Source organism: Balaenoptera acutorostrata, chromosome 6, assembly GCF_949987535.1.
Source record: "Balaenoptera acutorostrata chromosome 6, mBalAcu1.1, whole genome shotgun sequence".
Classification (NCBI taxonomy): domain Eukaryota; kingdom Metazoa; phylum Chordata; class Mammalia; order Artiodactyla; family Balaenopteridae; genus Balaenoptera; species Balaenoptera acutorostrata.
The window spans coordinates 105,813,292-105,830,580 of NC_080069.1; the positions used below are offsets into that span (position 1 = coordinate 105,813,292).

A 17,289-nucleotide genomic window follows, 5' to 3' on the forward strand; every position below is an offset into this window, starting at 1 on the left:
ATCACCTTCAAGGAAGGTGTTCCAAAGATGTGGCTATGGCTCCAGTGCCCCTGCGTACCTGCTGTGTGACCCAGATTGAGCCAAGGGGGGGCGGGGAAATGTGACATTCTGGGTGCCTCCATCTGTCCTACCATCCCCTCTCCACGTCAAGCAATCAAAACGCCAGCCACACAGGCAGGCCACATAGCACGCTGGGTCCTAATCTTGTTCAGATCTCTTTATTGAAAAATTAAAGTCATAAGCTCTGTATATAAATACACTGACGACACTGGTCACCTGCAAGGCCTCTGGGATAGGCTAGGGGTGTGGTGGGAAGCTGGGGTCCTGGGGTCCCCAGGGGTGTGGGATGGAAATAAATAATAAATACCATGGAGGATGAGGAGCTAGGAGGAACGGGGGTGTGAATGGCGGGGGGGCGTGCTCGATGCTTATTTGTGGCACTGAAGGTCCTGCAAGATGCCGCCCTGGCTGGGGGCTGTGTCTACGGATTCTCATGTCACTTCACTCCAGACAAAAGCTCGGGCATCTGGGATGGGCCAGGTCCTAGCTGGCCGGAGTGCAGCAGGGCCTCCACCCAACCCAGAGTTCCAGGCCCTGGGAGGCCTCAGGTGAAGACATAAGCGCTCTGCCCCTCCCCTTAGTTTCTTCCCTTCCTGAGGTTTCATGCTTATACTGAGTGCTTACTGTGTACTGGGCATTGCACCAGACCCCGACCTGACCTTCTGTTTGCCTTGCCCAGCTCTTTCTTCCCGGTTCAGGTCCAGTGGGCCAGGAAGGAGTGGAGGGATGTCTTCCTGCTACCCTGGCCATGCAGCCCCGGCCCCTGAAGGAGCTCAATAGTGCCAGGAGGGAGGAAGGACCAGGGCCAGGGGCTGGGCAGCGGTGGGAGGCCCCCGGGCCTTGGCCCCTAGAGCATCACATTGAACTCGGTGACCAGAAAGTCGATGTAGTCACGCTCCTTGCTCTTGAAGGCCTCCGCGATGATGCGCGCGGCCTCCCGGTGCTCCTTGTCCCGCAGCGTCACCCCGTTCACTTCCAGGATCACGTGGCCCACCTTGAGCTGCCCACAGTTGTGGGCTGAGCCGCCTCGCTGCAGGAGTGAGACACAGGGCACGAGCACATGGGGTGCCTGAGGGCTAGGCCAGCCTGGCCCTGACCACCCACCAGGGTAGGCCTGCCACCGCCAGCCACGCAGCCACAATCTGGTGTCCACTGCCCTGATTAGGAAAACTGAGGCTCAGCGAGAGCAAAGGTGGTATGAGCCTGGGTCTGCCCTCGGGTGCTGGGTCATCCCTGGGCATGGCAAACCCCTGGGGATGCTGAGAGGGGGACCTTCAGGGGTAGGGAGACGCGGTCAGGCAGGTCCCTGGGGACGTACCTGAATCGTGACGATCCTAGGCAGGGGCTGGCGGGTGTTGGCGCCGCCCTCGATGGCGATGCCCAGGGTGGCTGCACTTTTCTTCACGCGGACCAGGGTGGAGGTGGGCTCCAGGAGTCCGGGCTGCAGGTGTGAGGAAGGAAACCAGTGACAGGCCTCCTGGGTGGACAGGCCTGGCCTGGGGGCTGGACCAGCCACGACAGGCCTCTGGGTCAGCAGGGCGCAGACTCCAGCCCCGGGTCGGGAGCCTGCAGTGTGCTAGCACTAAGCGCAGCACTTGGTGTGCTCAGCTCTCTAATTCTGAGGCTCGGGAGGTTAAGGGGCTGGCCCAAGGCTGCCCGGGGGGTGACACCAGGACTTGAACGCAGCCTGACTGCCTTGCCACCACATCCTGTCAGAACTGAGCTGAAAGATCCTTGAGACCCACCTTGAGCACTTGGCTTGTCTGTGTCAGTGGCCAAGCGAGGGCCTTCAGACTGAAGACAGCGGTCTTTCCAGACACCCACACCCCTCCAGTGACGGGGGGCTCACTACCTCCCCTGTGGTTACTTGTCGAGTTGACCCCTGCTCAGGACCTCCTGTTCTTCACCTGGGGCCGGCCTCCCCCTCCCCCTTGGCACCCCCCGCTCCTCGCTCACCGGTTTGGCGGCCCCCTCGGTCGTCCTCTCATTCCGAGGCGTCTCCTTGCTACTCCTGCCCTTGGCGGACACCACCTGTCTGCCTCGGCCTGGGGCGCTGGCTTCTGCCTCGCCGGCGTCCACACCACTGTCCTCGCTCAGGGTCTGCCCGCTGTCCGAGAGCTGGGAGAGTGTGGAGGCTGCTGGGAGTGGGGACAGGAGGAGAGGCATGGTTTACAGCTGGGGCTGGTGAGGACTTCCTGGAGGAGCTGAGCGGCAGGCTGGAAGGCTGGGGATTCTCTGGGCAGAGACTCCCTGCCACCCTCCCACCTCCTGAGACCTGCCCTTCCAACCGGGCCTGGCCCCAAGGCCACCACTTCCAGGACGTCTGCTTTGACTGCCCCTGGCATAATGATTAAAACAGAGCTTAGGAGGCAAACCCAGCCCACAGATATGGGCTTTGTTTTGCTTTATTTTGTTTTGTTTTTTTAACTCTCACAGTGTTGTCAATTTTTAACGAAGGACCAACACATTCGAATTAGGAGATTTCACACAAAAATCAAATTCCAAGCTTCTCGGGGAAAAAAAAGGAAGGTCTGCCATGCTTGGTCTGTGCCCCTGCTGACCCCACCTGGCCTGAGCTGAGTGACGGGCACACACCCTCTGGTTTAACAGTCAAGCCCAAACCCCTTCACTATGTGTGTAACGGCTTGGCCCCTGAGTTTGAGACACTCTGGAGTCTGGAAGGTGGGGTTTGAATCCTCTCCGACCAGCTGTGCAATCCTGGGCGAGTTACACAGCCTCTCTGAGCCTCCATGTTCTTGTTCTAACCCAGGAGCAATGATGCCTATCCCATGGGGTTATCGTAAAGACTAATAGACACGATGTGTTGGGTGAAGCAGCCAAGAGAACAGGCTTATGCTAGATTGCCTGGCTCCACAATTACATTCCGTGTCTCAGTCTCTTCATCTGTAAAATGGGGATAATAACAGTCCAGCCTCACAGAGCTGTTGGGAGGATTAGATGAGTTACTAATATCGGCAAGGTCCCTAGAACAGTGTTCCTGGCACACAGAGAGTGCTGTACACCTGTTAGCTTTATTATCATGTGTGTCCGGCTCCGTGCCAGGTCTAGAGTGATCCATCTATGATAGCTCAGGTTTCTCTCACCACATCCTGCCTGCTCTTCCCTTAGCTGCCTTCCCTCAGTGAGCTACTGAATGCAGGGACCTCGCATTCTGCATCCTAGTCTGCCCGCTGCTTGCATACAGCAGGTGCTCAGTAAATGTCCCCTGACCTGGCTGGCCACCTTCCCTGGCCAAGGCTGCCCCACGCATCACCTTAGCCACAAGATGGCAGCAGAATCCAACAAAACGTACCCAACTCACTAATAGGAGGCAGGGGGTCCTGGGCCTGCGGAGGGCTCAGACTTACGGAGTGGAAAGCCAGCTCTACCATTCCTGCCACCTCCCCAGCTGGACAACCTCTGGAAGCTCAGGGGATGCAGCCTCGGGCTGGCCTCCCAGGTGTCTGGAAGGTCGAGCCCGCACTCTGACCCTGCAGCCCCAGGTCAGGAGACCTCCAGGGGTCCAGAGACTGCAATTTCAATGCCCACCTGTTCCCCAGCACCTGCTCTGTGCCTGACACTGGGGGACAGAGATCACAGAAGCCACCCCTGCCCTGAACAGGCTCAGTCTTCTTGGGGAGACTTGCAGGTGAGTGCAGGATGACCAGGTCTGGGGCCCCTGGAGGAGGAGCCCGACCCTCACAGCCACCTGGCAGGACTGTCACTGTTATCTCCAGTCCCCGATGGGAGAGCATGGCAGCCTGGCCACAGTCACACAGCCAGTAACGGCAGAGCGGGGACTCACATTCCCGCCTCTGCCTCCAAAGCCCCTCAGTGCGGGCTTGGGCTCGGGACCCTGTTCCCTGGCCCCCTGACCCTGAGGGGGCCCCTCACTGGGTGAGCATCTGGTCCCACCTTGGCTGTGTTGATGGGCAGGTCAACGTAGGGGGGACAGGGAGCCCCTAAGATGACACAGCAGCACCCTGAGCCCAGCCCGCCAGGGTCTGCGGTACTCACTGCGCGTCTGGGGCAGCGCCCTCACTTCGTTCACGTCGGGCTCGCTGTCTGGGCGGTGCACCTCCACCATGACAAAGTGCTGGTTCGTGCCCGTCTGGTCTGGGTGGCCGGAGGGGGAGGGTGGTGGAAGGCTGCCCCCCGCCAGCGGGGCCTCTGCAGGGGGGCTTTTCAGGTGCGGGGGTGACTGGACCCGCGGGAAGGGGCCAATGGGGTGCTGGTTGACCAGGGCCAGATGGGTGTCCAGCGGCCTCCTGGAGCCCAGGTTGGCCGCGGAGATGGAGGCGTAGATGGGGGAGGAGGGCGAGTCCTGTGCTGAGGAGGCCTCTGGGGCGGGGGAGGTGCCCGCCGGCGGGCTGCGGTTCTGCAGAGCAGAGAAGACGATGCCCGCGTGGGAAGACGCGGAGGAAGGCAGCTGGAGGTCCTCTCTGCCCGGCTTCCTCGTCTGGGTGATCAGGTGGTCGTGGCCTTGGGCCAAAGGTGATGGGGGAGCCAGTGGCTTGTAGCTAGGCAGTCCCTTGGAGGTGGACTTGACATCATCCTGCCAAAAGACCCAACAGGAGTAGGAGTCAGAGCCCATCGTCCCTGTTAGAGGGGAGACCTGAGCGCCCAGTGCACCAGGCCCCGGCTGGAATTCCGTCCCCGCTCTAGCAGCTCTTGGCCACGCTGCTCTGAATAATGCAACACCCGAGTGGAAAACTTCTCCCTGCATCTCAGCAGCTGATAAGCATCGGGATCTTGGCAGGAGTCTCTGGGGATGGCATCATTACCTTTGGGAACTGAAGTTCTTGGCATTAGCCAGGGCTTGTCACAGGGCACGGGACTTAATTAGATGCAGGATGCAGAGATGGAAAACAAAAAAGGCCTTTCTTTGGCTTTTCTTTTTAAGGGATTATCATAGCTTCTGGAGACAGGAGGTGTGACAGGACTGATGGGAGAGAGTGGGTAGAAGGTGGACAGACATGGGCTGGGGTGCTGTGTGGCCCTGGGCACGGCACAGCACCTCTCTGAGTGCACCTCTGGGCAACGGGGAAAACTGCACCTACCCAGCAGAGTCGCGGGGAGGTGAGGAGCAGTGTGTGTAATGCATTAGCAAGGGGCCTGTGAGCCGGCAGGTGCTTGGTGAGTGGCAGATCCTGTCATCACTATGCCCCCCTCCCTATGCCAGCATCCAACACTGGCACAGCTCTGATGGCCTTGCAGGCACTGTTCCAAAGTCCTTACTTAGTTTAATTGATTTACTCCTTGCCACAAACTTATGGGGTAGTGCACTATTATTACCCCCATTTTTACAGATGGGAAAACCGAGGTACAGAGAAGTTAAGAAACTTGCCCAAAGTCACACAGTCAGTGTCAGAGGGTAGGATTTGAACCCAGGCAGTCTGGCTCCAAAGCCCAGGCCATTCAAGAGTTATGTGGGTCAGATCACAAGGCAACGCTACCCAGACTGCGGATGCACGCGTGTGGGCATGAGGTCACGTTTAACTCCCTTTTCCAGCGCAATCACAGGGCCTCCTTGAGGAGCTCTCGCCACACACTTCATGCTTCAGTACTTGCTATGACAACATTCAGATAACATATCAAAAGTAACACCAACTCGGCAAATAGTCAAACAGCGAGACAGCCCTGCCTAAAATCCCCAGAACTAGCTGAGAGCTCACAGCTGAGGGCCTCTGTCTCCTCCCTGTGGCTCTCACCAGGGAGCCAGCCCCCAGGGTCTCAGGCAGACCCGGGAGGGCAAAACGCAATGTAAGGGCCAGAGAGGGTCTTACCAGGGAAACGTCTGAGAGGGTGTTCATATTGCCCTGGATGGCCTCCCCAGTCTCCTCCAGGTCCAGAGTGTTCTAGAACAGAGAAGAAAGCCATGTGAGCAAATACAAACTGAGAGGGAAAAACCACTTTGCTCTCTAGGACACCAAATCTACGTGCCCTGAGACACCTTTGTGCTGTGGTTTAAGTTTCTCCTGACCTGCCCCACTCCGTGGGAATTTACTTTACACATTAAAATTAATGTCGATTTTCATTTGGAAATCAATTTCAAGGATGTCAATTTCTTGGAGACTTTCCAGGCCTCTCCTGAACTACATGCCGATGCTGTGGGGTGGCTCTGGCCTTGACTGGGATTTCCTGTAGCTCAGCCCGTGCTCAACACTCTCAACGCCTCCAAAACCCAAGGGTTCTCTCTCCACTGCTCCTGCCAGGATCCCAGGGAGGTGTGAAAGTGGCAAGATGCAGATGAGAGGTGGATGGGGAAAGTCTCTCTCTTTTAATTTTAATGGTTTTGTGCTGTGGGGTAAGTGGGAGAGGGTTACGGTTTCAATGGACCTTATTTTGCAAAGATGCTCATTTCTTCCTTCCTTTCCTACCTCACCAGAAGCCTGACGCTCCCTCAGGTGACACTGAGCTGCCATCTCCAGCCACCCCGGGATGCCCAGCAGTGCTCCTCTCTAAGCTGGGCTCCTGAGGGCTCAGCAGAGCTACTTCTCTCCACCTCACCGGGCCCAGGATGGCAAGGAGCCTCCACGACCATCACCGGGCTCAACTCTCAAGTTCAGCGACCGATACTGAGCAGTCTCAGTGCTCCAGACCGAGGGCCTGGGGACACAGAGGAGGTGAGACACCGCCCCTGCCTTCAATAGCTTAGAGAGAGTGGGGTGGACACAAATAAGCAAGGAGGAGATTGCACAGGGTGAGGAGACACAGGCATATAATGCAGCTGGAGGGGTCATCCGGGAAGGCTTCCTGAAGGAGCGAGCACGGCTTAAAGCTGGGCAAAGGAAAGAATGATGGGTGTTTCAGAGGGAGGGGTGTGCATTAAGCAGGAAGGATAGAGGATGCTTGAGAATCTTCGGGTGGTTCCCCATGAGTCAAGAGCTTCTTAGACCTAAGCCTGAGGGCAGTGGGTCACCATGGAGATGTGGTCAGGTTTGCCTCCTAAGAAGATCCCCTTTGCTCACTTCCTCTCCAGCCACGCTAGAGCCATGCAGGCAAGTCAGGGCCTTTACATTTTACACTGGCTGTTCCTTCTGTCTGGAACATGCTTCCCCGGGACTATCCACAAGGCGTGATCTGTTTGCTCACCTCCTTCAAGACTTTACTCAAATATCACCTCGTCAAAAAGGTCCACGCTGACAACTCCACCTAAAATCACAACCCCCAACCCTGCCCTGCTTTATTTTCCTCCTTTGCACTGATCACTATTCTTCACCCAGCAGCCAGGATGTAACCTTGAAAGGTAAATCAGACAGTGTCTCTCCCCAGCTCATAATCCCTCCAGGGTCTTTCCATTTTACGCAGAGGAAATTCCTAACTCTGCCTTCACTGTGCCTGGTGACTGAGCCCTTTCTTGCTACTCTTCCAACAGGATGGGATGGTTCCTGCCTCAGGGCCTTTGCACTCACTGCTCTGCCTGCACTACACTCCTGGCTCACTCTCTCACTTTATTTAGTTCTGACCTTAGTGAGGCCTCCCCTGACCAGCCCTGCTTTCAAACAGCGTCCCTCTCCACCCACCCCATACCACCTCTGTCTAACCCTTGACCCTGCTTCGTTTTTCTGTATAAGATTTATCACCACCTGATCGGATACTATTGATTTGCTTATTGTCTCCCCACTAGGATAACTCCTCAAAGGCAGGACTTGTGACCACCTGGTCCCTACTCTATCCTCAGTGTTCAGGATAGTGGCTGCTTGGTAAATATTTACTAAGCAAATTAATTAATCCACGAATGAATCGATGGGTGAATGAATTAATCGGCGACTCTGGCTGTCACAGGGAGGAGGCCCGAGCAGGCAAAGAATTGAGCAAGGTGGCTACGGTAGGTCACGGAGAGCAGTAATGGTGGCTCGAATGAGGGTGAAGGCAGCAGGTGGATGGGAGGAGCCCCCCGACTCCGTACCCCTAGGGCAGAGGCTGCCAAGACACTCCACACTGACCCCCATCTCAAATGAGCCTCCTGAAGCCTTGAGCATTCTGGGTGGGCACAGGGCACGTGGTCAGCCATGGGAATCCACCAACCTACAAGATGCCCCGCCCTCCCAGCCCTGAGCCTTTCCCACCCAGGGCTCCTCATCTGGTCCTGTGATGCCTCTGGGGCAACGCCAGGCCAGGACAACTGCCTTGCTTTATCAACAAAGCTGAGGCTTACGTGCAAACCTCAGCTTCCTGACCTCTCCTCCTCTCTCCAACACTGTCTCCTGCACACCACCTCACGGGAAGACGCCCTGACAGCTTCCGTGATGCAAGGATGGGGGGGTCCTTGAGGAGGGGAGGGCTGCCCTTTCACACACTGATTAGTGGTTCTGGCTTTTCTGAGATCGCACCCAGCTCTGCCACTCACAGGTGAGTGACACTGGGCAAACCACTGAACTGCTCTGGGCCTCAGTTTCCTCATCTTTAACATGGGTAAACAGCAGTCCCTCCCTCATGGAGTTGATGCATTAACACCTGAAAAATGCTCAGAACAGAGCCTGGCACAATATAAGAGGGGAGGTTATCAGAAGCCTGGGATCTTGCAAATCTGCCCTAGGAACCAAATGGCTACACCACGTGCCCTGGCCCATGTGAGCACTTCGATGGAAAGAAACAGTAATCCTTTCATACACCCGCTCCTCCCAAACCGTAATGAGTCCAGTGCTCCCAGGAAACAGTCCAGCTGGGCAACACAGACCATCTAGGATGAAGGTGAATGGCGAGGCAGGTTACAGGCAGTGACTTCCCAAGGCTCGGCAGTTACTGCCTTGGCCTCAGCAGGAGGCCCCAAGGGGGTCACAGACCTGGGAGGTGCCTACACCAAAGACAAGAGGGGCCTCCGTCACCTCAAATGTAGCTAGCCACTGCCACCTGCCCCCCAAATTCACCTTGTAGGCACCCCGGGGTCTTAGATGACAGTCCACGGTGGGACGGAAGACATGGGATTCTGTCCTCTTCTGGTGCATCAGGAGCTCTGAATATTCATTTAGTTGATCAACAAGCATTTATCAGGCAGCCTTGACTTACGAGGAAAGCTCATGGGGGTAAAAGGTGAGCAGGCCACTGTGTCCCCAACACCCAGCAGAGGGCCAGGCATGATGGAGCTGCCCACAAACTCTCGTTCGGGATCACCGATGGGGCTGGCGTTGTACTAGGGCCCATGGGAGGGGGCAAGGAGGGATCCTGATCCTGACGACACAAGCATGTTTTGCCGAGCGCTACAGGGAGGGCGTGACTTTCTCTTAGAGAGAAGGACATCAGAGAAGTCCAAACTGTGGAGGGCCTACTGCATGCCAGAACCCCTGCTGGATGTTTTCCTTACATGATCTCATTGATTCTCCCAACGACCCTGTAAGGCAGGCACTCTGACTGTCCCCGCTTACATCTTTTACACTTAAGCTCAGAGAAGGCAGTGACTTGTCCAAGGCCACAGGGCCATTCTACAGCAGATCAGGTTTCTAACCCATGTCAGGGTGACCCCAAAGCCCATGCAACCTTACCCTGACCCCAGAATTGAATAGGGTCCTGATACTATAGGAACCAAAGGGCCCCAGGAGGACCCTGTCTGAAACAAGAGAGAACGCAGCCATCGCTGGCCCCTGGCCTCAGTCATTCCCTGCTGTTAGTGGCATCCTGGAGCCAAGATGGAAGGCAGGGATGGAGAGGTGGGAGGGTGAGGGTGGATCAGGGACAGACATCCGGCCCTGGGAGGAAGGCCTGAAGTGGAGCAAGCAGCAGATGGGTTGGAGCCCAGCCCTGCCAGACTCCATCTGCTGAATCCAGACGCTCAGGAGCCCCGAGTCCCCGAGCCATGTTCCTTGTGCATCTGAAATAGCTGCAGACAGCAGGCTAAGAACCCGGGGGATGCGTCAGCAGAAACGCTTCTGGAACAGGCTTCGAGAGGAGGATCAAGGTCAGAGCTCACGAAGGAGCCCGTGCGTCCTGGCCTCCTCCCCACCCCCTTCAGCCCCAGCTGCTTGGGCTGCCCTCCTCCCACACCCACTGAGGCCAGAGACTAGCTAAGGGTTTAAACCTGGCGGCTCAATTAATCCTGCCAGGTGGGACCCTTCATCAATTCTACTGCCGAGGTGACTGAGGCTCAGAGAGGGGAGGCCACCTGCCCAAGGTCACACAGCAAGGACGGAGCAGGAAGCTGAACCCTATTCAGGGTCTGAGTCTGTTATCCAGACTACTTCCCATGAGAGCCAGGATGCCCTCAAGACCTGCTGCAGTTGCTCCCCCATCTCCTTCCTCCTCAAATCTGTGGCGGTTCAGAAAATCCCCTTCCTTTCAGAGAGAACGCCTTTTCATCTGAGTTTGCCCACTGAGGGCTCAGATACCCCAGGGTCTGGTTTGACGGAACTGTGGGGAGAAAATGAAATGAAATCATAAGGGGCAATCACCTGTGCTTGCCTCTGCCAGATGGACTTGTGATCCTGGAAAGGGAGGCCCGTAAGGCTGTGCGTGGCCCGGGTGCCACCTCAGCAAATGAGGCCCTCCCCTCCCCTGCCCTCTTTCTCTCCCTTCTCTCCCCTCCCCTCTCTCCCCTCCCCTCTCTCCAGCCCAGTTCTGGGGCTCCTCTGCCTCCACCCTCTCATTACAATGGGAGGGCTCTTACATAAAGGTGCTATTTTCAGCTCTTTGTTCTTCTTGCTTCTTTACTCTGATGTCTGGACTACAGGCTCCCCCCACCTCCACCCCAAAATGCACCAGAGGCCTGAGGCTGGGAGTGCCCTCCCCTTTCTGTCAATGGGCAAACTGAGGCACAGAGTCACAAAGGCTTCTGGAAGGTCGGCAGTAGTGGCTGCTGAGAGGAAGAGGACAGCGGGAGAGAGAGAGAAACTAGAGAGGGAGGAGTGAGAATAAGAGGGAAAAAGAGAAGGGAGAAGACTGGGGAGAAAAGACCAAGAAGAGGAGAGCAAGGGGAGAAAGAGGAAGGGAACTTGAGAGAACAGCAAAAGGTGGTGGCCTCGCCAGAGCTGGGGAAGGGGAGCTTGTCGCAGCCGGTAGAGCCAGAAAGTCCTGGTGTTCCTGGGGGGCAGGGGGCTGCCCAGAGTGAAGGGGATGGGTCTGGGGGTCCAAAAGGATCATGTGGCCAGACCCTGGGGTGATGGCCGTGCTGGTGGAGACAGATCATGCTGTCCCAGCCTCTCCGAGCCGGGGTTTGGGTGGAAGTCTGGAAGCTGGAGGGGAGGGCAGAGGAGAGGACAGGGAGAGAAACAATCCTCAACACAGAGGGCTGGAACCTGCACTCGCTGGCGAGGCTGAGGCCATGGGAACCGGCACTGGGCCTTTTAGCAGCTTGTCCACTCCTGCTACCATGTTTGGCCACCAAACCACAGAAGCAGAAAAGCCCCCGGGAAGATGGTGCACAAAGCCCTCCCGAGAGGCGGGTGTTACTGCCTCGTCCCAGCACAGCCCACGCTTCCTTCTGCCTCCGTGCAGCTCCCTCCCAATGGTCTTAGGACAAGGACATCATTCAGTGGACAGAGAGGGTGACCCAGAATCTCCAGGTCAAGGACGGAAGAGCCCTTAGGACAGGCATTGGAAAGCAGGGCTCCAGGAAGGAGTCAGAAGCCGGTGAACCTGGCTGGGGGAAAACCCTGCATCTTTCGTTTTCATTAACCTCTAACCGAAATGTAGCATCTCCTTCCTTTATGAACGGAGGCAACACAGCCCAGCAGAATCAGCAGCGCCTGTGACACTGTCACAGATCTTTCGTATCACATTGCAGAGGCTGCAAAGTCCCATTTATGCTCATATGGCCTGACAATTACAGCTGTTACCGACCTGCTGTCAGACCTTGTTACTGGGCGTGATGATAAAGAAGCACATGTTTTACCATTTGTTTCCATATTTGAAAAAGGCATTTCATCATCTGATTTGTTTCCTTTGTAATCCTGTGTGTTTTAGTTTTAAACATTTAAAACTGTTATCCTGAGAACGGGTCCCAGGGCTTTGTCAGCTTGCCAGAAGGATCCATGGCACAGAAAAGGTGAAGCCCCCCACCTCCACCCCACAGTCCTACGTCAGTGTTTAGTCCAGCTCTCCTAGGTTATAGCCGGGCAAACCCGGGCTCTGAGGGGAGCAGGGGCTGGTCATGTTCCAGCAGGCTCTGACCTCCATGGACGTGGTTCTATTTGGTGGAAGCAGCTTCCAGCACTCGCAGTGCCCACACAGGAAGAATGCTCCTCACAGCACTGGGAGGAGGGGGCTTCCCTGGTGGCGCAGTGGTTGAGAATCCGCCTGCCAACGCAGGGGACACAGGTTCGAGCCCTGGTCCGGGAAGATCCCACATGCCGTGGAGCAACTAAGCCCGTGCGCCACAACTACTGAGCCTGCACTCCAGAGCCCACGAACTACAACTACTGAAGCCCGTGCACCTAGAGCCCGTGCTCCGCAACAAGAGAAGCCACCGCAATGAGAAGCCCGCGCACCACAACGAAGAGTAGCCCCCGCTTACCACAACTAGAGAAAAGCCCGCGTGCAGCAACGAAGACCTAACGCAGTCATAAATAAATAAATAAATAAAAATTAAAAAAAAAAAAAAAAAAAGCACTGGGAGGAATGGTCCTTATTTCAGACGCCGGCTGAAGCGAAGCTGCGGCCACCCTGAGGGTCACTAATGCCTCCGGTGAACCTATGGCTCTATGCTCTCGCACCACCCTCCGACCCACTTATCAAAGTGTGAATTATGGAGATGATTTGATTCGAGGCTGCCGTCCTCACTGCCCTTGCTAAGCTTCGTGAGGGTGGGTGCTGTTGTCTCTTGTTCCCGGCTACCAGAGCCCCGCTCAGAGCCTGCATGCAGGAGGTGCTCAACGAATGCTTGCCACATAAATAAGGAGCGGCAGAATGACTGAGTAAATAGATGGGTTCCTTCCTGCTCCCCCGCTAGGGAAGAACTTGCCCAGAAGAGGACTCCTAAACTCACCCGGGTTGGACCACAGGCAGATGCAGCAGGTGGGATGTGTACCTCTCATCATTTGCTCCCTGTTTCTGGAAAGAGCTGCCTTGACAGTCAGGGGTCTCTGCAGCTGGAGGCGTCTGAGACAGGCCTGAGCGCCTCCGCCCTCCTTTGGCCCCGGATGGGGAGGAGGCTGACACTGCCAGGTGCTGACAGCCACGCCCTGCACCCCCTTCTCACCTTACTGCAGGCGAGACAGGCAATGGCCTTCAGAGGCAGGGGCCCCACCTCTAGCACCCTCTAGCAAGCCTGGGGAGCCCCTTTCCAGGTACATGAGAGGCCTAGAGTGCAACACCTCTCAAATCCAGGAGGAAGAGGGCTGTGGGTAAGGCCAGGGCAAGTTCCACTGCCACCCCGACCTCAATAGCATCTGCTCCATGAGTACAAGGCTGGCTTTGGCCTTTCAGCCCCTTTTCCTCTGCAGTGCCCTTTGCCAGCCTTTAGAGTATCAACAGAATCGGCTCCTATATAGTCCACACCTGTAAGTCCACCCCTACTCTCAATCTCCATGACAACCTGTAGGTGGCCGGCCTTATCAGCCCACTGTACAGATGCAGAAACTGAGGCTCCAAAAGCTTAAGTCGCCTGCCCAAGGTGACACGGCTACTAGTTGGGAGAGCCAACCCTGGTGTGTGGGATTCCAGAGCTTGTGCACTCAAGCCCCTCTGCCACAGGCCTGCTCACACTAGATGAGGAATTCAAGAAATGTCCGGCAGGCCTTTCTTCTTTCACGCAGCTCTCCTGGCCGACATCTTTATGGGAGGGGAATGATACTGTTTGGAGGCAGCCAAAAATTCCCAGGGCTGACTCTCTATTAGACAAATGGAAAATAAACACAATTTGTTGAAGGGGGAAGGCTGCATCTGATTTCCTTTGATCGACTGTGTCTGTTTGAGGGAAAATGGCTGCAAAATAAGCCACGTTTAACCTGGGATTGATAACCGTGCAGCACGATCCAGGGAATTTGGGTTAAATGGAAACCGGCTCCAACTGGGGCATCCGTCTGCGGCATGTGGGTCACGAGAGCCAGCCGCCTGCCCCCTTGCCCGTCTGAACGCCAGAGCAGAGGACATTTTCCTACGATGTGGGAGGTAACTGTTCAGGAGGCTGGAACGTTAGAAGATGATCCTGGGTGGCCAGGGAATGAGGTTTCATTTCGGTTTCTGCTTCACATTTCCTTGAACTCCGCTCTGTGCCAAGCCCTGGGCTGGCAGTGGGGACACAGACAGGAGAAAGATGAGGTCCCTGCCTGACCCCACCAGCTTTCCCTGTGTACTGGGGAAGACACTCAGGCAGAGGTTAAAGCAACATGGCGGGCATTTTAATGGAGATGTGAAAAGCACACGTGCTCCACGAGGGAAGGGATTTTGGCCATGAGCAAGAAATGTTTTTGGCTGTTGTCCATCCAGATTGTGGGGCACGTTTGTTACTCAGCATCCCTGCAGCAAAAGCTCACTAATACATGGTGGTGTTGCAGACCAGTGCCTGGCACTTAGCGGCAAGTGGATTAATATTATTTTAAGCTCTCTCTCAGGAGGAATGATGCAGCCCTTGTTCAAATACACAGATAAGTGGTGGGAACACAGGGCTGCCATTCCTTGCCGTGCCTCCCCTGGAATATTTTCCAGAATCTCCTGACAAGAGGACTCTCAGAGTTGGAGGAGACTTGGGGGTCTGCCTGCATCGTACAGATGGGGAGACTGAGGCCGACGGTGAGTGAGGGGCTTTCCTGAGGGTGCACTGCGTGGTGGGGGCAGAGAGGAGGAAGGGTGTGGGCTCCTGACTCCCCGGATGGGCCTGGTGCCCTGCATTCCTGCATAGAGGGGCTTCCAGGAGGAGGTTTCTGTCCTTGGCTCCGCATGCAGGCAGCATGGGGTGTCCAGTCTGAGACCTGCTGTGGGTGTGGAGGGTGTTCCCAGGAGACACTGAGGCCAGGGCTGACCAGGCAGCAGGAAGAGCTGGCGCCTGCAGAGCCCGTCATCACGTCTCTTAGCAGCTCAGGCTGCACGACCTCCCCAGGCCCTTCCTGGGAATGAACCTGTTCTTGGTTCAAACCCATCCCCGTCTGTTCTCAACAATCAGCGGCATCCTGGTGAACTAAGTCAGATCATGTCAGCCCCTGCTCTAACCTGCCAACGGCTCCCATCTCACTCAGACGCGAAGTCAACGTCCTCAGCACATAATCCGCCACTGCCCTTCCCCTTGCTTACTGCTCCAGCCTCATGGCTTCCGGACTTTGCTCAGACACTCCAGGCATTCTCCCACCTTAGGGCCTCTACATTTGCTGTTCCCTCTGCTGGAAACACTCTTCCCAAGCTGTGGGCAGGACCATCTTCCTCACCTCTTTCAGATCTTACACAGGTGTCACTTCCTGACCATGCCACCCCCTCCCCAAATCCCCTTTCCTGTTTCATTTTTCTCCTTAGCACTTTTTACCACTTAACATACTGTGCATTTCAGTTATTTATGTGGTTTAGTCTGTCATTCCTGCTCTACCCTAAATTTCATAATGGAAAGAATTTCTTTGTTGTTCACCACTGTATTCCCAGCACCTAGAACTGGATATATAGCACATAGCAATCACTCAATTGATATTTGGTAACAGAACAGAAGGAAGAGAAAGAGGAAGAGAAGAGATAGATAGATAGATAGATAGATAGATAGATAGATAGATAGATGATAGATAGATAGATAATGCCTAGCAAGCATCTGGTGAGCTGCTTCAGGGAAGAATCACAACCAGACTGCAGTGTTAACAGCACCAGCTCAGAGGTAAGCAAGCCTGGGTTTGAATCTACATTCTACTGTTCACTAGCTGAGCAATCCTGAGCAAGTCACTTCTCTCTAAGCCTCAGTTTTCTTCTCTGTAAAATGGGGATCATAGCAGTACTTGCCACACCTAGTTACTGGGAGGGTCAAAGAAGATACAGTTGGAAAGCATTATCATAGTGTCATGGAGATGCTTGACAAATGCCAGCTACTATTATTATTAATAAAAGCCCAAATTATTAATATGGACCAGGCTCTATGCTGAGCACTAGGGATTCGATGGTAACTCCAGACACAGTTGTTGCCCTCAAGCAGCCCATAGTCAAGGCGGGTAACCAGCCAGTCTTGTACAAATTACTGGAATATAATGACACAAGAGCCATAACAGCAAGAAGCCCAAGGGGCTGAAGGAGCCAGAGGCTCAAAGTCACCCCCCCGAGAGGATCAGGGAAGTCTGCTTGGAAGAGGTGGCATGTGAGCTAAGGGTCGAAGCACACACAGGAGCTAGCCAGGCCATGTGAAGTGGGAAGGAGAACACTCCAGACAGACAGATTGTGTGGCATATGCGAAGGCCAAGAGGTCTCTCAACAGCTCCACAGCACAGAAATTATCATCCTCTTTTTATAAAACTGAGCTCAGAGAGGTGAAACTACTTCTTGAGGTCACACAGCAAGGAAGTGGCAGAGCTGGGATTTGAACAGAGGGCATTCTCACTCCAGAGCCTGAAAAACCTGATGAACTGGCCAACAGGAGAGACAGTGAGCACCAGGAAGAACCCCAGCTCCCCACCAGGGCCGGGTGCGGGTGTAAGGAGGTGGGGGGAAGGACCATAGCCCCCTGCCTCTGCCCCAGCTAAGGCACTCCCGCAGCCCCACTCGGCAGGAAGGACAGTACCTCCATCAGGTCTATAAGCCACAGCAGCCGCTCCTGGGGAGGAAGGGTGGGCGAAAGGCAAAAAGAAAAATACATCAAATAAATATTAGGGATGGAATGGGCACAGCAAACCCCCTTCCCAAACACGCACACACACACAGAAAGGCAAAATAAACAAAGGGATTCTCCAAGTCCCTTTTTTCTTTACTTGGGATGCTGTGGGCAAGAATAAAGAAGGGGTGAGGAAACCCCACTGCTACAATCAGCATGGCCTCGTTCTAAATGCCTCCTTGAAGGAATCCAGGGGTTCCTCACTGCTCTGCAGAAATAACACGTGTCCTTAAAAAGGGCCTTCAGGAGATGGTCATGTCCCCGGGGGCAATCCTGGGACTCTCTAGCAGTTGAGGCTAGGGTCATTATTCCCACTTGGCAAATGGGAAAACTGAGGCTAAGCAAAGGGAAGTGACTTGTCCAAGGTCACACCTGCAACTGAAAGGCAGAGCCTGAAGGAGGACCCTGTTCAGAAGCCTCGATCAGAGAAGACCCAGATTTCAGGGAGGCCCAGGCCCCGTGGTGGCAGAGAAACTCAGCGTCTGCAAACTGGAGCCCTGGGCTGTGCGTGTGGAGAGCACCCA

General features: G+C 55.3%; 1 protein-coding gene across 4 annotated transcripts in view; it reads right to left on the reverse strand.

Moving 5' to 3' along the window:
• Positions 1-213: 213 nt before the first annotated feature.
• Positions 214-17,289, reverse strand: part of WHRN (whirlin) — an 89,021-nt gene continuing 71,945 nt past the window's right edge. Inside the window, exons 8-13 of one of the 4 annotated variants that reach the window (XM_057549410.1) lie at positions 16,676-16,708; positions 5,847-5,918; positions 4,078-4,615; positions 2,017-2,195; positions 1,379-1,501; positions 214-1,090 (exon numbers count right to left, since the gene is read on the reverse strand). In XM_057549410.1, the coding sequence (XP_057405393.1) occupies positions 908-1,090; positions 1,379-1,501; positions 2,017-2,195; positions 4,078-4,615; positions 5,847-5,918; positions 16,676-16,708 (1,128 nt within the window). In that variant the 3' untranslated portion in view covers positions 214-907. Of the gene's footprint in view, positions 1,091-1,378; positions 1,502-2,016; positions 2,199-4,077; positions 4,616-5,846; positions 5,919-16,675; positions 16,709-17,289 lie in introns of all 4 variants that reach the window. The other 3 variants (XM_057549409.1, XM_057549412.1, XM_057549411.1) reach the window with 3 other exon arrangements.